The 17,863-nt window shown below is 47.0% G+C and overlaps 1 protein-coding gene across 1 annotated transcript in view; it reads left to right on the top strand.

Moving 5' to 3' along the window:
* Positions 1 to 3,471: 3,471 nt before the first annotated feature.
* Positions 3,472 to 17,863, top strand: part of ZNF618 (zinc finger protein 618) — a gene marked incomplete at its 5' end in the record, with an annotated part of 38,063 nt that continues 23,671 nt past the window's right edge. The window contains 5 exons of the mRNA XM_010024324.1: positions 3,472 to 3,561; positions 5,694 to 5,771; positions 6,324 to 6,413; positions 13,780 to 13,968; positions 17,559 to 17,724. Coding sequence (XP_010022626.1) covers positions 3,472 to 3,561; positions 5,694 to 5,771; positions 6,324 to 6,413; positions 13,780 to 13,968; positions 17,559 to 17,724 — 613 coding nt within the window. The remainder of the gene's footprint in view (positions 3,562 to 5,693; positions 5,772 to 6,323; positions 6,414 to 13,779; positions 13,969 to 17,558; positions 17,725 to 17,863) is intronic.

The raw sequence follows: 17,863 nt of genomic DNA, 5'->3' as shown, positions 1-17,863 counted from the left end.
AGCATGTCAGTCCTTTATATCTGAGGAATTGCTTTGTAACAAGGCTGCTGGTGGCCTTTTTTCCTAGTAAGAGGTGATGCTGTATTTTGGTGCATGTGTTTCACAAGATTAAATGTGGCCTGACTAAGTATATAAGGACGTTACTCCTTAGACCTCTTCTGGAGTCACTGTTCCCCTTGGAAGGATTCATGAGCATGAAGGAGGAATGGTATTTGCTGGAGGCTGGCTTTTAACTAGATGTATTTAAGCATATCAAGAAGTTCTTTCCTGTGAGGGTGCTGAAGCGCTGGCACAGGGCACCCAGAGAAGCTGTGGCTGCCCCATCCCTGGCAGTATTCAAGGCCAGGTTGGACACAGGGGCTGGGAGCAATCTCCTCTAGTGGAAGGTATCCCTGCCCTTGGCATGGGGTTGGACCTGGATAAGCTTTAAGGTCCTTTCCAACACAAACCAGTCTGTGATACTGTGATTTTGAAACTCTGGGTTTGCAGCAGGATAATTCCGTGATTGCTCAGCTTGCAGAAGGAATGTGTTCTGCAGGACAGCAGCATGTTCTGCAGGCAACACACTGAATACTAGTAAGGGACAGCACTAAACCTCTGTGTTAGTGGACTAAGCAGTATCTTTACCTGTATTTTTCCTGAAGTCCTAATAGTGCCTGTTGGTATCCTGTTTTGGTGGAGCCGTACTATGTTAATGTCTACCTGCTGATAGGAGAGAGCTTGATTCTGAGTAGACCTGCTTAAGCAGCGTTAGTTTGGCTCTGTCTGGTGCCATCTCTTCAGAGGTTTAGAGATGGGTGGTTTGGAATGGGCTTGCAGGCACCTCTGAGTGCTTCGTGGCCCTTATTGCTCTTCCCATTGACAGCTTTGTTGTTACATACACTGGGGATGGTGTCCCAGCTGGAGTCTACCTTGGTGTAGTAGTTACAACCCAGAGCAGGAAAAGTAGTAGTGCACAGGCTAATGCTGTTCAGTGAGTTTCTTGGTAAGAACAGCACTAGAAGCATTGGATGCTGTCAGCAAAGACAGCTTTATTGGGTAAGAAGTCTGGCACTGGGCTGCAGCCCTGGAAGAGTGGCTGGTGTTCAGAGAGGGTAAAGCTGCATGTGGGTAGTCCCCTGGTACTTTCTGAATTCTCTGTAAACTTGAGACTTGGCACCCTTTGCTGAGAGTTATCTCCTTTAGAGAGCTGAGGAAGAGATTAGTACCAATACCAGCTGGAACAAATTATTACTTCTCCTAAGGACTTGCTTCACCTGAACCTCTGGAGGTCATTCTTCCTCAGGGAAAATACTGCCCTAACAAACCAAGCAAAACCCTGTTCTCTTGGGGTATGCTGTTGCACTTATCTTGTTTTCATTTCCCCCCACTGCCCAGGGAGGAATGTGGTCATACCCAGCACATGGAGTCTCTGCTCCTGACACTGAGATCCCCACAATCCTTCCTGGGTTACAGATACTACACCCGACTGGGCCTGTTTGTGGTGTGTCTCTAGCATTCAGTTTTCTTCCCTTCTAACAAGTCTCCTTATTTATTGAGCACTTTTACTCCAAATTAAGGCCATAATAGTTTTCTTCCTCTAGTTCATCTACTGCATGGCTCATTACACTTCAAACAGGAGGCTGGTTTGTGTCTTGGGGACGCCCAGTGATGTGGGGCTGATTACTGATGACATGATAAGAATTTTCTCTGCTAATAATGGTTTTTTTTTTGCAGCAGATACACAGCTCTTCACGCGTGATCACTACAGTCTCTTCGTTGTTAGAAAGGGTCCAGGGTAGACTGAGACCCCCAGAGCTGTTGTATGACCACAGAAGGAGACTGCATAAGATAATATAATGAAACATAGTTAAATGTGACCCACCAGTGCTTTCATCACTTGAATGTTCTCACAGTCCTGATTTGCTGCTTCTCCTCTTCCTTAAGCACTGGCTGAAGCAGCAATTCCTTTTCATCTCCGTATACATGCCTGAGCTCTGTCCCACTTGTTCAGCCTAGGCTTTTAGAACTCCCTTAGATCTAGCTTAGCACTGCTGTGCTCTGATTAAGGTACAAATAGGTTTTGGTAGCAGGGGTAAAGTTCCAGTGCCCAGCTGTTTAATAGCTGGCATTTTTCTCTTATAGATCACCCTAGCTTCTACTTTCCTCCTGCCCAGCAGCATAAAGGGCAGGAGGTGATTGTCTGATTTAGTGTTGAAACCCCATGTGCTGAGGGGCTGCAGTGTGAGCCCAAGTGAGGGATCAGACTGTACCAAGGCATAGGAGCTTAAAAGAGTTATTTCTTTTAAAACTAAAATGATTAAGAAATAAAACGAAGGCTTAATGTGCATACTCTGTGTGTTTGAACACAGTATGGAGGAGGTAGAAACAAGGCTTTGACTTTGCTAATGGTATGAAGACATGAATACAAACAGCTGAGATACTGCAGGGAGCTCACTGGCAGCCAGCTCAGCTGCTGGGTACCTCCTACTCTGCTCCTGTGGAGAAGCAAAACACATTTGTTTCCAGATCCTTTGTGGCTACACAAGCTGGTGTGTTTCACTTGGTTTGCAATGGGCTGGTAATACACAACCCATCAGCTACTGCAGTTGGCTGACAAGACAGTGCTGCAGGTTGTGGATGGGTGACTGCTTAGGGCTGTCAGGCTGTACCCCAACATGTGTGTCAGACATAAGAAGATGGAGAAACCCCCCCATGCTGACAAATGAAACTTTCCTCTTACACTGATTCAATAGCTGAGCCAAAAACATTCACTGTCCCCAGAATTCATGAGCATCTTCAGCTTTTCTGCATCTCTCTGTCTTCCCTACCCAGCTGTGCTGAAGAGGGCTGTTGTACGGGGGTGAAGGGAGGGGTCTGGGGTATAAACGTAGATGAAACCAGGCTCCATCAGTCCTCCTTTTCACTGAGCACCTAACTGTCTTGTGTGGTTTGGATTGCTGGTTGGTTCTCTGGTTTTAGTTTATTATAATGTGCCCATATGGGATCTTGGATGTGGTTAGTAACCAGTAAGCAGCAGCAGTGAGAACCAAGCGTGGAGTGAGCATGTGGGCACATCCAGACCATGCTGTAGTTGGCCTGTTGTGACTTTGACTTCTAACAGCTCATGTCTTGACTCTGTCTTTAGTTCTGTCAGTTTCTCCCCATCCTGACAAGCATTTGCCTACTTCCAAAGGAGGTTTCGTCAGGGCCTGCTGCTCTCTGTCTTTACTGCTGTGAGGTCTTGTGGAGGCTGCACTGGAGAGCAGAGCTGGCTGAGTAGGAAGTAACAAATCAGAATATGCCCTGAGCCATGGAGCGTGGTACATGCAGGGAACATTCTGAAGCAGTGGTGGTCTCTGTGCCTTAGAGATTTGGCAGAAGCATGTGGGATGAGTATAAGTGCATGGGGGTGTCTGGCTGAGCAGCATTGTCTGGAATGGTGCCTTTCACCTCAGAGTTTCTAAAGTGACTGTTTTCTTCTTCCTACAGACAATTTTAGGTACACATGTGACATTTGTGGGAAAAAATATAAATATTATAGCTGCTTCCAAGAGCACAGAGACCTGCACGCCGTGGATGGTGAGTACTGTTTTGACACCCAAACTAGAAGGAGAAGTCGTTGGGGAAGGCAAAAGGTGGTTCTGCAGAACCGTGTGACCTGTGATGTGCAGGACATTGCACAGCATGGCTTCTGCCTTGGTCAGTGGAGGCATGGTCCACAGGTGCTGCAGGAGGACTTTGCTGGGCTTGATTCAGTTTGTGTGCATCAAAATAACACCCTCTGCTGGGACCTGTGGTCCTTGCAGTCCTGTCTGTGTGGAGGTTCGTGGTTAGGAGGGCTGTGCTGGGACTGAGTACCTCAAGGTAAATTGTCAGTCTGGCTACTCACTAGGCATGAGTTGGTCGCCTTTTGGTTTCCGTAGGTTTGTTCCCACCATGGTCCTCAGTGAGAAACCACATTTCAGAGTTGAGAAATGTTGTTTCACTGTGGTAGTGAACTGATGCATTTGGCAGTGGACCTTACAAGTCAGTTTTTTCTCTGTGAATGTAGATGTGGCCGAGGGCTAGTGACACTCGGAACAGAAGCAGACACCCTCCTCCAGAAGCAGTGTTTCTTTGGGGGAAATAGAAGCAACAACATACTTTAGCCTGCCCTGCTTTGTGGGCATCTAAAGGTCCTCGACTGAGAGCCCACAGATACTCCAGGCTTTCACTGTGTATGCTGCATGCCCGTTACTTCTGCTCCTCACTTGGCCAAGGAAGGAGCCCTGGCAGAGTTAGAGAGAGAGGCTGCCTGGAGAGCAGGAGGTTTTAGATGGCTGGATGTCTCAGACAAGCAAGTGGGTTTTCACAATATGTGGTGTCCAGAAAAATGGCTGATTTTAGCTGAACATATGGCCATCTGAACTTGCTATAAGACAGCCAGTGTTCTCTTGCAGTGCACCATTGCACTTCCCTTCCTCCCATAGGGAGCCAAAATTCAGTTACTGAGACCCACAAGTCACTGTGAGATGTGTCTGCTTCTGTCAGAAGCATGTCTTCATAGCTCTGGTTCAGGGAACTCTGCCTAGGGTTACAGGAGGGCTTTGAATGGCTTCACTTGTGTCCTGCAAGGACATTTAGTATCAGTTCCTCCAAGGGGCTGTTGTAGCAAACACAAGTGGGAGGCAGCTGTGCATCTGAACTTCACATGGGGCCATGTCAGTGTCAGAACAAAGGCCTTGAACATCTGTATATAGTAGGGCTGGGCATGCTTGAATAGTTCTGTGTGGATGCTGCTGGGAAGAGGAGGGACTGGGGCACAAAGCCTGGTTTATTCTGATGGGGCTGAAACATGCTGAAGTGGTGCGTGAAATGCAGGAGGAAAACAAGGCCATTTAAGTGGATTTAATTTCTGTTTTGTTTCTTCCCCTCCTTCTTCTATTCTGTGTTAGTTTTTAGTGTGGAAGGGGCCCCAGAAAACCGGGCAGGTAAGCAGAGCTCCTTCATGTGCTTTATTTCACAAACCTTTCCAAGCATTCAGTAGTTCAGGCACAGCAGGTCCAATTCTACACTTTCAAGAGTCAAGGGAGTTGTGTCACTGCTTGCAGCAGGAGAGGGAGCATCCTCTCTCCCTCCCCCAGTGTCTACAGCCAGTAGGTTGCTGCCCAGCCCTAGCAGGTACCAGGCTTTTGTTGTATGTACAATTGATCAGGCTTCTAAAATCAAAAGAAAAAGGTGGTTCATGTCTTTGGTGATTTAGTGAATTGTTCAAGGCATAAATGAAATTCTTTTAGAAAATGGGTTGGGTTCTGATTTGTTGCTCACTGTGCTGTTAGTTGGTAGGAAGTCACTGGCCAGCATTTGTTATCTGACTTGCTTGCAAACTGCATTACCACTTTCAGACAGTATAACATCATTAGATAGGAGATGCACTGGAAGAAGATCAGAAAGTATGGATCAGGCTTTGCAATGTGTTTGTTCAGTCCTCCTCTGTATTAAACATTACATACCTACAAGGCATATTGCTGGGCTGGGAGCAGGGTAATCCTAGGGCACCTGAGGAGGGACAAGTCAGTGAGAGGGGGTCATTTGGTTTGTAATTTCTGTCTTGAAATCTTGTTACAGATGGAAATGTCATTACAGATGCAGGAGCATTCAGTGCCCATGCAGATGTTGAAGGAAAACCTGAGGGTGTTGTCAGCTCTCTTGCTGGTTCTGTTCTCTTGCAGACCCCTATGACCAGGCTGTCATAGCAGCAGAGGAAGTGAAGGAGGAGGAGCCGGAACCATTCCAGAAGATTGGTCCAAGTATGAGTTATTCTACACCTTCAAATGTGAAAGAAAAAGCACAAGCGTTTCAAATCGGGCATTAGCTGGAGAGCCTCTAGGAGAACCAGACAGCACTGCATTCACAGAGGGTCACATGAACCCCAAACACCAACAGCCCTAGCCATAAGAAACACAGCTTGCCAGAGAAGCTGTGGCTGCCTCATCCCTGGCAGTGTTCAAGGCCAGGTCAGACACACGGGCTTTGAGCAGCCTGCTCTAGTGGAAGGTGTCCCTGCCCATGGCAGGGGGTTGGAACTGGATGAGCTTTAAGGTCCCTTCCAATCCAAAACAGGCTGGGATTCTATGATAATCTCCTGTAGTTTGTTCAGTTGTACCAGACCTTTTGTCCATCACTCTCGACACTTCCTTTGCTGGGGAAAAGAATGTGTGAATTACAGGGCAGGTAAGCTCCAAGTGCGTGAGGAATATGCTCCAGTTTTTATCACCCGGCCAGTTCCTGTGTGATAAACCAGGCAGTGATTGTGTGAGAGGATGCTGCGCTCCTTTCTGATCTTTCTTTCATCTTCACAGAAACTGGCAATTACACCTGTGAATTCTGTGGCAAGCAGTACAAATACTACACTCCCTACCAAGAGCACGTGGCGCTGCATGCACCTATTAGTGAGTATCCTGCTGGAGATCTATTCATGGCAGCCTGTGATTTACAGTGGTTGGTGGTGAACACCAGGGTTACAGGAGAGAGTTGTCAGTCCTGTGGGTCCTTCCACTGGAGCTGTGGGGTTGCAGCTGGCAGGGCATGGAGCATATGCTGGGAAGCTGAGCTGGAATCTCCTCTCAGAGGGATGTTGTTACTGTGAGGTGTGTAATGTCACTGAATTTTACCAAAGTCCATAAAATTCTGCATATGTTCTTCAGGGGGTTGAGATTTTAGTTTGTTATTTAACTTAAGTGACTCAGAAAATTTTTAGACTCCCCTAAATAATCCCAGAATGTGCTGGGGAAGGAACATCTTTCCTACAAGCCTCTGAGAAACTATTTCAGACAGTGAGTTGAAACTGGTTTTCAGCATCGTGTAGCCTTGGCAGCTTGTTATCCCAGGCAATAAAATATGTATTTCGGGAAGCTGGGCAAAAGGCAGTTCTGAGCACACTGCGCGGCAGTGCGACCTGTGCTCTGGAGGGACACTGTGATCTGCACTCCCCAGACACAGGGGAGCTTTTAATGAGCTATTAAGTCTAATCCAGTACAAAATTTTAGTAAAATAGTTGAAATTCTTGCTGCATGCTGGGTTTGGATGCTTTGAAAGTGTGCAGAGAAGTTCTTTACTCCTGAACTTCATGCATCTTTCACAGCACTGGCCTGTGCTTCGTTGCAGTGTGAGTGCTGGGAGCCAGTGTGACTGCTTTTGGCAGCACTTTGGCTGATGGTGAGTATGGATGAGCTGAGCTCATGAGCTTAGTGGGTTTCTTTAGCTGCTCATCCACAGCCAGCAGAGGGAACACATACTCCTTCCTCACCAAATTCAGCTTTAGTTAGGTTTTTAAGTTACAATAAGGTAGCTTTGGATTTAGATATATATAGAAATCAGTTGGGAACATAATCCACCAGACTATCACTTTTAAGGTGGGTCAAGGCTTGGTGGCTCTCAACAGCTCCCATGCAGGTTCTCTGAAGCATAGAGATGGACCAAGATCAGGGTAGAAGGTGTAGGGCATAAAATACCTCTGTCACCATCACCACAAAGTTAGTCTTACTATCTTCCATCTGCCTGAATGAACTAACCCAGTGCTTACATTAGCACATACAACAGTTATTCCTGAACATCCCTGCACCCCCAACCCCCACCTCTTAATTTAGATGTTTTCAGGTCCTCAGAAAAGCTGTTGGTGTTTGGTGATCAGCAGTAGGTAGGTCTCCTAGTCTAGATGGGCCCTCAGACACTAAGGTTGTGGTGTCTCTAGTCCACCCCTGTCCAGATAACTAAGGAGCTCTTTGCTGTAAGGAATGTGCATTGAATCTCCCCTCAGCAATAGCAGATCCTTATCTTCCCAGTGCTTCCCATTTCAAGGGGATTTATCGCTCTGGATATCTCTCCACCCTCCCACCTATCTGTAGTAAGTAGTTGCAGGTCCTGGTTCCAGTCCAGGCTCTCTAGCATAAGAGAAAACCCAACTGTTCTTCTCTGGGAGGTGTTTGCCTGAAGTGGGCCCTGCAGATCTGACTGCTGATACAAATGGTCCACATAAATGCTGCTCTTCTCCCTGTGCAGAGTGCAGGGTCCTGATGCCCACTTTTTGGGTCCTGGAAGCCAGTTTTGGAGAAGGAGGCACATTCTTTTGAATGCTGGGGTTGAAGCCATTCTTGCACCATGGTTTCTGCAGTAACCTTTGTGAAAGCAAAGGAAGCTGCCCCTGCTGCAGTCTAGACCAGCAGTCACTGAGATGTGCAGATGGGTTTCCAGTCCTTCCAGCAAATATCTTTAAGGACACTTCAGATCAGGATAATAATAATTTCATGAAGTTTAACCCCCTCCCCATAAACTTTTCTTTTTCCTTTTGTTTTCTTTAGCCCTTTTTTTCCTCTCCTAATTCCCATGACCAGTAAGATTTATGATTTACAGTGACAGGCCACTAACCCTGAGGAGCACAGAGGAGAGGGCATGAGGAGCTCTAGGGCAGGCTGGCCACTCCATCCTCCCGCCTTTTCTACTGCTTAGGCTCTGCTCTTCCTGTAGACCAAGGTCCTGTGGGGCAGCTGTGAACACATGAGGTTTGAAAAGCACAACTGGCTTTTCTTGGGCCCTACCAGTCAGAAGAAGTAAAGCCAAGGCCATGTCTTTACCCTGGTCTTGTTCTACTGGTTATAAGGCAAATGCTGAAAAATTAGCTGTAGTGGGAGCGGGTAGGAGAACACTTCAGCATTCCCAGTTCAATGTTCTGGGTCTCTCTGCTTGAGTGCAAGCTTCCCTTCCGGAGCCTGTCTTTCTGGTTTGCTGTGATAGTGGATAAATATTCCTTGAAAATGGGCTAAACTAAGGACTCATATCCTGCAGGGTCAACAGGGCCTTGCAGGTTAAGTTTTGGTCAGTGCTGCTGGATACCTGCTGTCTGGAAAAGAGCTCTGCCGTGGGGTTCCCTGGAATTGTTAATGCCAAATGTCTCCTTCAAAAGTTCCCTTTTGTTAGTGAGGAGTTTTCTTATGGTTGGAACTGGGCTATCACTCAAACGATACATATTCTTGTGCTGTTTCTGTCAGCCTGTTCACTCTTTCTAAGAAGGGTATCAGAGGCTGTTCCCCAAAAAAGTGGGTTGTAGGCACATTCATTGTCCCAGTTTTAGAAATGCCTCTGAATGGAGGTGCACAGGGGGAGGGTTCAGAGATCTCTCTGTCCTCCTCCAGGCTCCATCTGCTCTGTGATGGAACTGATTTAACCACATTTGCAGGTGGCTGGGCTATTGTGATTGCTCTTAGATGATGTGTCAACAGTGCAGAGAAAACCTGGCGTGTTTGGGATGTGGACTGGCTAGAAAAGCCACCAGCAGTGGGTTTTAGCTTGGTAAGTCCAGGTTCAGGAGTATGCACTCACCTCATCCTCTTCTGGTAACTGCAGATAAGGCAACAGACTCCCTGACAATGGCAGTATGTGGTGAGAGCACTAAAATCTGCACAGTTATTTGTATCTGTTGCTTCCAGGATGGAAATCAAAAGGGATGGCTGGACCCTGAGTACACTAATAGGTCTTAATGGCCCTCACTAGCCTCACACAAGGCTTCTGCCCATATTCAAAACCCCTGTTTCAGCTCAGCTCTAGACCACCAGTCCCTGCCTGAGCTATACTGCAGGATGTTGGTCTTGCACTCAGTCATAGACATGCCAATTCCTGACCATGGATCCCACTGGTGTGTACCCCAACAACCAGTAGACTGAATTCCCAGCTTGATGTCAACCCTATCTCATCACTCGACCTCCCTGAGGGTTGCCACTGTACGTCTGGATCACCAGGGCTGATCTTGCCATTGGCCTGTGGATTGACTTTACATCTTGACAATGGACTTGTCTTATGGCCATGAACTGATCCTGATGATCTGGACTCTTGGTCATATCTGGCTGTCTTCTCTGGCCCTGCCTTGCTCACCTCCCAGAGGCAGTGGGATGGGCCCTAGCTGTCAAAGACTCTGCCAGACTCTAGATGGACATGGCTCCGTAGGGGAGAGACAGACCTACCTCCACCCTGACACCTGAGATGCATAAGGAAGTTCATCAAGCCGCTCTGCTCAATTACTTTTCTTATCATGAAGGAGTCTGGATACAATTTGTTCATCAAAGGTACTTAAACACAGATTTCCTTAAAGGCAGCTGCTGTCATGGCTTTTTCTTTTAGGGAAAGGGATCCTTTGGGTAGCATGTCTAGTTTCCACACAGGTCCTGCCTAACCAGATGCAGATTCTGGCTGGATGGTGTGTCTTTGCTTCCTCGTTCTTAGTGAGTGAAATCTGGGAGTTCAGGTGTTTTTCCCACTCTCTGATCCCACAGTGCCTTAGCAACAGGCTCCTCTGGAAGTATTTGTTGGTATGTATAAAGAAGCACATTAAGAATAGGTTGGAGCATGGGGGGGTGTCCTGTGGAAAGACCCATTTCCAATAGCAGAGGTTTCTGCTCAGCATGTTGAATTTCAGGCAATTGTTAAGGAACCACTTTCCATCATGTTCATTAAAGAGGTGTTTCTTCAGACGTGATGGTATAATTCCATCTGGACCATCAAATGGTTCCTTACCCATCCTGGCAAGATCTTTCTGAAAAAATGGGATACATGAATTATTAGCCACAGATTTTACCTGGAAAAAGCAAAGTTAAAGTTATCGAGCTAACCTGATACCTGTGCTGTTGTGGTGGCACATTATAGTAGCGTGTGGATTTAGGTATCTTTCTAGGAGACATGTGAAATGTCTGCCAGTGCTGCTTAGTGCCACAGCTTGCCACTCATTTGAAGGTCTTACCAAAGGCAGGAAGGGCCGAAGGGACCACTGTGGTCTCTGGGCTGACTGGAGCACACGTGCCGTATGAAGTACGCATGCCTTGATCTAAGTGCTCACATGTTCTAAAAAGACATCTAAACTCGCTGTTAAGAGTGACAGAACATAGAGCAACCTCTTAAGATAATTATTTTGATGAATTACTACTTATAGCTTTCAGACACTGGATCCTGTCTATAACTTTGCAGGCTGAGGGAGGGCTAGGTCACCAAATTTCTGTCCTTTCTAGAGCTTTGTGTCACCTGCTGTCCAGTCACTTCGTAAGGACCTACCTCCCAGTTAAGCCACAGGAGTGATTTGGTGTTTCTTTTGGAAGGGATTCTGTTCTTGTCCTTAAGTTGTCCTCTTGTCTTCTCAAGGGAATATTCTCAAGTCAGTTAACCACCCTCATGAAGGGCATGCACCAGCACTGGGTCTAGTGGAGGAACTGAGAGCTAACGTTGTCTTCCTGATCCTCTTTGGAAGTGCCCTCATTCCATACCCAAGGGATGCATAAGTCTTTTTAGCTACATCATTGCCCTGAGAGCTCCACAACAGCCATCATGACTGAGCACAGCAATGAACAAGCTCTTTTTCCTGCTGCCAAGGTGGAGTCCCCCATCTTTTAAGTATCATCTGTATCACCTCTATTCTTTAGCACACCATGTGTGGCTGTAGCACTCAGTTTACCAAGTGATGTGAGATCATTCAGTGAGGCCTAACCTCTACCTTCCTCCTCTCCTGCCTACCCTTCCCCAGTATGTCAGCTTCAACTGGGGCATCTCTCAGATGCTTTCTGAGAAAGTTTAAGGAATTTTGTCCTGGGATTGTGTTTGGACTTTATGATCTTAAAGGTCTTTTCTAACCTGGTTGATCCTATGATTCTGTGGATTTCATAGCAGCAGTTACAGGACTGTCTGTCCACAATCCTGTCTCCAGTCTTGCTGTTCAGCTGCAGATTTTGGGGCACGAGGTTTTTGTAACTATTCAGCAACTCAGTATTTTCATATTTGGAAGTATCTTGAACTTGGCCATTTGATGAGCCTGAGGCAGTGTGTTCCACAGTGAAAATGACTTTTCAAGAGCAGAATAGAGGAGCTACATGAACATCTCTACCTGTGTTGCTTTTATGTCAGAGGAAATTTGTCATCTGATGAACTACAGACTAAAACCTTTTTACAGTGCATTATTGGCATCCTCCAGTCTGGTAAAACTAATATTCTTCTGTCTGTCTTTGCATTGCTGGCTTAAGCTCTGTCTCTGCCTTGTGTCAGATGGAGCAGCCTTCTCTCAGGGGTCTGAATTTTAAGACATACTATTTGTTTAAGTTGGGACGAAACAGAGGTAATTTTTGAGGTCTTCGCAACATTGAGACTTTTCTTTGGACCTCAGAAAGCAGTATCTGGACTGCAGAGGACTCACAGTGATGCTCTTTCTGACACTGGGTGGTTGGCTGATGGCTACTTCTCTTGGTATGGACAGGGAATAAAGCAGCAATTGGTGGGAATGGGGTTTGTGGGAAACTAGATGACACATAAGCAGGAAATTTTGATATATGAGTACAGTTTTGTTTGGCAGCAATTGGAGGAGGGCTATTCGTGGTGATTGAAAGGAAGTATAGAGCAAAAGCAAGCCTCCTGCCTGGTCAGCTGGCCAGAGACTAAGCACAGAAGTGTCTTGACTTAAAGTATGAGAAAACCTAGTGCAGAATCTCCCGCAGAATTACACTAACATTTACACTAAATCTCATCTTGGATCCATGTATTGCATGTATTGAGTATCTTTTTGCAAGCTGCTTTGGATGTACCACCCTCAGTCTTCAGTGGTGCTTAGTGCTCACAGGGAAGGTGAGAGCAGTTCACATTCGAGGTCTGTCATGTCTCAGGGGATTTGGGAAATGAGCATCCAGCCCCAGCCTGGGTGACTTTTCTCCTCCCCTGTTTCAGACTCAGGCTGTTGTGCTGCTGTGGCAATCCAGGATGGAGAGCTGCTCCATGGGGATAAGGATTTCTGAATTACATCGTATAGGATGAACAGGAGCTTGTGTTGTCCATCCTGCCTCAGGAATCCTAAAATACCACTCTGTAGAAATCACTGGTAGCAACCTTGGCCTGGGGGTTATGTGGACCTTGTTTCTTAGTGATTCTTTGTGGCAGATGGTTGGAGTGGGACTTGGGCTTCAGGAGCCATATCCAAATTTCCATGGAAGAAGCCCCTGAGGAATGAAGAGGGTTGTTAGGTTGTTTCTCCATTTTTGTAATAGTTTTTTTAATCTATGTGTTCTAGACAAGGGGCTGTCCTCCTGAAGGGTTTTCACACGACTTTTGGCATTGAAAATTCCTGGTGATCCTCAATGTGCAATGCAGGGACCAAAATGTAGATGCATTCAAATTGCATATCCTAGTAATACTCAGGATTTCTCCACATGTCACCATGTGACTTGTCTGGAGATAGGGGCCAAAAGGCTTTTCCTGACTTGCAGGATGAGAACTCTGCCTCCTAATTCCCTTCCATTACCAACCCTTCCTTTCCTTTGTATTTGGTTTACAAGACAAGGAATGTAGCTGGAGATCTCTAGGATTTATACAAGGCTCAAGTAACAAAGATGTAAACTTCTCCCTGTTCAGAGCTCTGAGTATCACATTAGAAACCTGCTCACAATATTCAAACTCTTACATACACTGGAATGGAGGACAGAGGAGCAGGTATACCCAGCCAGGCCATGGTAGTCAAATAGTACTCCTGGATGGATGGGGTGTTCCTGCTGGAGGAGGAATGGGTTGGTCACGTGGCAGTTACAGGTGTGGAAGGAAACTAACAGGCTTCAAGACTGTCCCCTCAGGTGAGTGGGGAAAAACAGTTTTGTTCTATGGGATCGGTGGATCCACAGTCGCTGCAGGTCCCCGTGCGAGGGATTCGTGAGCGTGGCTGTTAGAAAGCAAACCCTCCCAGAAGGCCCTCGAGCTGGGAGCTGACTGACTGTCCAGGCACTAGTTCTGAGTGTTCATATCCAGAGTTCTCTCGATCTCCACTCTTCGTGGCAGTGAAGACACAGGCGAGCCAAGCCAGCAAAAAAACACCGGCTTCAATAAACCGATGTTCTACCCTCCTGCACCGCACCCCCTCCGGTGTCCCACCGGCATCCCAATCCCAGATGTTCCGCGCTCCAAATTCTGGATCCCCAGGAAGCAAGGCCATCACAGGTACCAATTGCCTTTCTACCATCAACTTTCTTAATTGCTTAGTGTCCAATCCTGCCCTGGGTTGGCTTTTGACCCTTCCTGGACTCAGTCTGCTCCATCCATGACTGTCCCAGAACTACTCCCAGAAGCAGTTGAGGGGATTAGATCCTTTGGCATGTTATAAAGAAAATTTCCATCAGCGGTAGGTCTTCATAACCTCTTCCCAATGAGAAGTTTGGGTTTTTTAAGCATCATGCTAACCATGAGGTACAAAAGACCCTGTTTCAAATCCTGGTGTCACAAACTGAGGAGAGCTTCCAGACAAGGACTGGTGTAATGGCTTGTCAGGGATGGGGAGTTTTGTTTCATTTCCAGCTTTGTTTGTCAATTTACTGTTTGTTTCCCTCAAGGCTGATATTTTCAGGGCTGGGCCTGTGCCTGAGGAAGTAAAGTGAAATGCAGGTGGCTTCACAGTGCTCCACACCCCATGGGAACCACTAAGAGATAAGCGAGGCTCCAGCAGCAAAATTAATGGTACAAAACCATTACAGAGGGGGTAGATGACTCAAGTTAAGATTGATTCTCCCATAGCCCCAGTTTGCTTCCTCCAAACAACATCAAACCTTAAAAAAAAAAAAAATAAAAAAAAAATAAAAATAAAGTGAGGAGAACTGAAGAATAACTATTAGGAAGTAGGATGTGAGACATGGTGTTCATGTGCCCAGGCAGCAGGGAAGTACTTTCAAACCTGTGGGATTGATAGATACATATTCCATCTCAGTGCAGAAGAACTGGTTAATCAGTTGGTGTTTAAACACCCATGAAATGTCTGGCATGGACAGATAAGAGTAACAGAGGTGGCTGTGGTAGGAGAGGCCACAGGGTGCTGAGCAATGATGCTTTTTGTGAGATATGCACATCCGCACCTACTAGATGTGGCAGTGAGTGATCTTACAGCTTATGAGTCCTGAGATTCCATACTGCTATTGCACCTCTTAAACATGTATATGGTTTTATTACTAATTTGAGGTCCATCCAGTTCAACAAGTTAAAGCTGACAAACTTTTTTCAGTATTTACTTAAACTTGTACCAACTTCTTCCAGTTTCCTGTCTCTCACAGAAGTGGAAAAACTGGGAACCTTCCTGGGGCAGAGGCCAGAGGAGCAGTAACTGGGAGAGAATTTTTGTAAAGGCACATTTCCCCCCACACTTCTCTAATTAAAAAGCATATGAGTACATTGGGTACAAACCTCGAGCCATTCTCTTCCTGTATGAAGGAGGGAATTGCATAATGCTTGAGCCTGGTAGATTGATCTTCAAACATCTAGTATTATCCTGGGGGTCCTACCCTTTCTATCTGGTGGTGTCATTTCTGTGGTGTCGTTTCAAGGTAGTGTCCTGTACAGATGCAATCTGAGCAGTTTCTTGGGTTTCTGGTACAAGTGCATTGACCATAAGACCTATCAGGAAGACAGTCTCCAGAAGGGATGCCTTCCAAGTGCTGCCGTCAGAGATGCTCCAGGTGGGCCTGGGTAGTACCAGAGGTGTGGAGCATCACTCCTTGCAAGCTTTGCACAGACACTTGGTGGAGTGGCACTTCATCTGTACAGATAATTCTGCTTTTCATACAAAAGGTTCAGGTATGAGGGGGGAGAGAGACAACTTGTGTCAGCTGCCCTCTTCTGTGTCGGAAGGACACAGTAAGATATGGAGATGAATCCAACCAGCTTTTTCTTATTGCCACACTTGGCAACAAAGAAAGAATAGGGGATGAGGGGGATGAGAACAAAACTACCATGCAAATTTCACTTCCACTTGTGACAGAAGCCAGGATTTGAACCTGGGTCTCTTGGGGGGTGGGTTAGCCCAGTCCATTTTATTGTGGTCTCTTTCCCACTGTGATTTTCTAGTTACTTAAGGCCTCTCAATCCTGTTCTTTATCTGTCAAGGGGGGTGGACTAGATAATGTCTCCAGTTCCTTTTCAGGCCTGTTTTTTGTGATTCTGTTTAAAATGATTTGATTACCAAGTTTTCTTGTTGTCCTGCATTTTAGAAAGAGACAGGAATGTAGGAGATTGAGAATTTGAGAAGCTGCTTAGGACGTGGAAGGGTCCACTAAGATTGGCTGGACCAAAAGTCATGGGCTGGGAGTTTCATTCAGTTCAGGTCTTTTCTAGGCACGTCAGACATAAAGCCCCTGTGTCTGAGCCACACTTCACACAGCACAAGGTTGCAGGGAGCTGGGGCCTCTTTAGGCCTCTGCTCTGGAGCCAGGCTGAGAGAGCTGGGCTGGGTCAGCCGGGAGAAGAGAAGGCTCCTGAAGGGGGAGACCTTAGAGCAGCTCCAGTGCCTAAAGGGGCTACAAGAGACCTGGAGAGGGGCTTTGGACAAGGGCCTGTAGGGACAGGGCAAGGGGAATGGCTTGAACCTGCCAGAGGGGAGATTGAGATGAGCTCTGAGGCAGAAGTTCTTCCCTGTGAGGGTGCTGAGGCACTGGCACAGGGTGCCCAGAGAAGCTATGGCTGCCCCATCCCTGGCAGTGTTCAAGGCCAGGTTGGATACAGGGGCTTGGAGCAGCGTGTTCTAGTGGAAGGTGTCCCTGCCCATGGCAGGGGGTTGGAACTGGATGAGCTTTAAGGTCCCTTCCAACCCAAGCCATTCAATGACATGACAGCGGTTCTGACCACTCCAGTGGGCTGCAGAAATACCTAATGCAATATTGATTGGATATCAATTTTCACCTGCCCCCGTCCTTCCTGACTGAATGATTTCAGTCCCCTAACACCCTCCCTAGCCCATTTGCGTGCTGCTCAGCCCAGCAGGGCTGTGCTAAGTCACTTTTAGATGATACTGCTGGGTGGCGGTGGACCTCATGAATGAGTCCAGATATGGGAAGAGTGTAAGAGTGTCTACAGCATAGATGGCACACATTAGTTTGGCCAGTTCACCTTTCATTTTATTTATTTATAGTTTATCCCTTGAGTCACTCCAGTCACTTTATTTGCCCAGATACTGCAAACCTAGCTGAAGTGAGATGAAACCTTTCACTGCTTGTACTGGTGAACCTACGCTGAGGGACACAAGCTTGCAGAGCATGTGAGGCACCTCAGCTGTGCTGTGCAGTGACCTTTCAGGACACTGCAGCCACTGCTAGCGTCAGGAACCACCTTCGCACACTGGAGAAGTCCTTCCAGTACAGTTGCTGGGAAATTGCCCTGTTATGTTGCTGCAGTGGGTGAAGCCAGTGAACTGCGAAGATCTCGGGCTGGCAGCTCACTCCAGAGGAGCCTGGGGCTGTCTGTGGGACCTGGTAGGGATGCGGGAGCAAGGTCACTGTTGGAGAGCACAGAAGAGACAGGGGATCTACCACAGCTTTTCCAGGCATCCTGGCCAGCTCAAAAGCAGCCCCTCAGCTGCCCCTTGAATGTTTCTGGGGGGGTGTTCAGGAAGTGAGTGTGGATTACTGGAAGCACAGGGAGAGCTGGAATAGTGCTTCTGTAGGTGAAGAACACTGCATGTTGTGATGGGGACCTGAGTTCAACCGGCAGACCCTTTAAGGGCTGCTTATTGCCTTAAGAAAGAGTAAGATAAGGGTTGGGTTTTTTTGCAGGGAAGGAAGCCATGACCCTTATGGTTCAGTCAGGACTGGTGTTCATGGGCTCCCTGGTGTTCATGGGCTCCCTAAGAGCCAATCCAGGCCACCTCAGCCAGAAGGCATTCAAGAAAAATACCTGTTATCCCATCAGTGAATCTGGCCCATTTGCCTCCAAAACGAGGTATTTCACCTTTCTGCTGTATTCAGGGTATGCAATTGTTGGCACAGGAGGATGCTTTGCCTCCTGTCTGCCTGCTTCTGTGTCCACTATTGACCAGTCACCATCCCTGCTTTGTTCTCCACCCAGCAGAAAGTGCTTT

Source organism: Nestor notabilis, unplaced genomic scaffold (assembly GCF_000696875.1).
Source record: "Nestor notabilis isolate BGI_N333 unplaced genomic scaffold, ASM69687v1 scaffold1671, whole genome shotgun sequence".
NCBI lineage: Eukaryota > Metazoa > Chordata > Aves > Psittaciformes > Psittacidae > Nestor > Nestor notabilis.
This window is presented reverse-complemented; position numbering and strand designations above follow the sequence as displayed.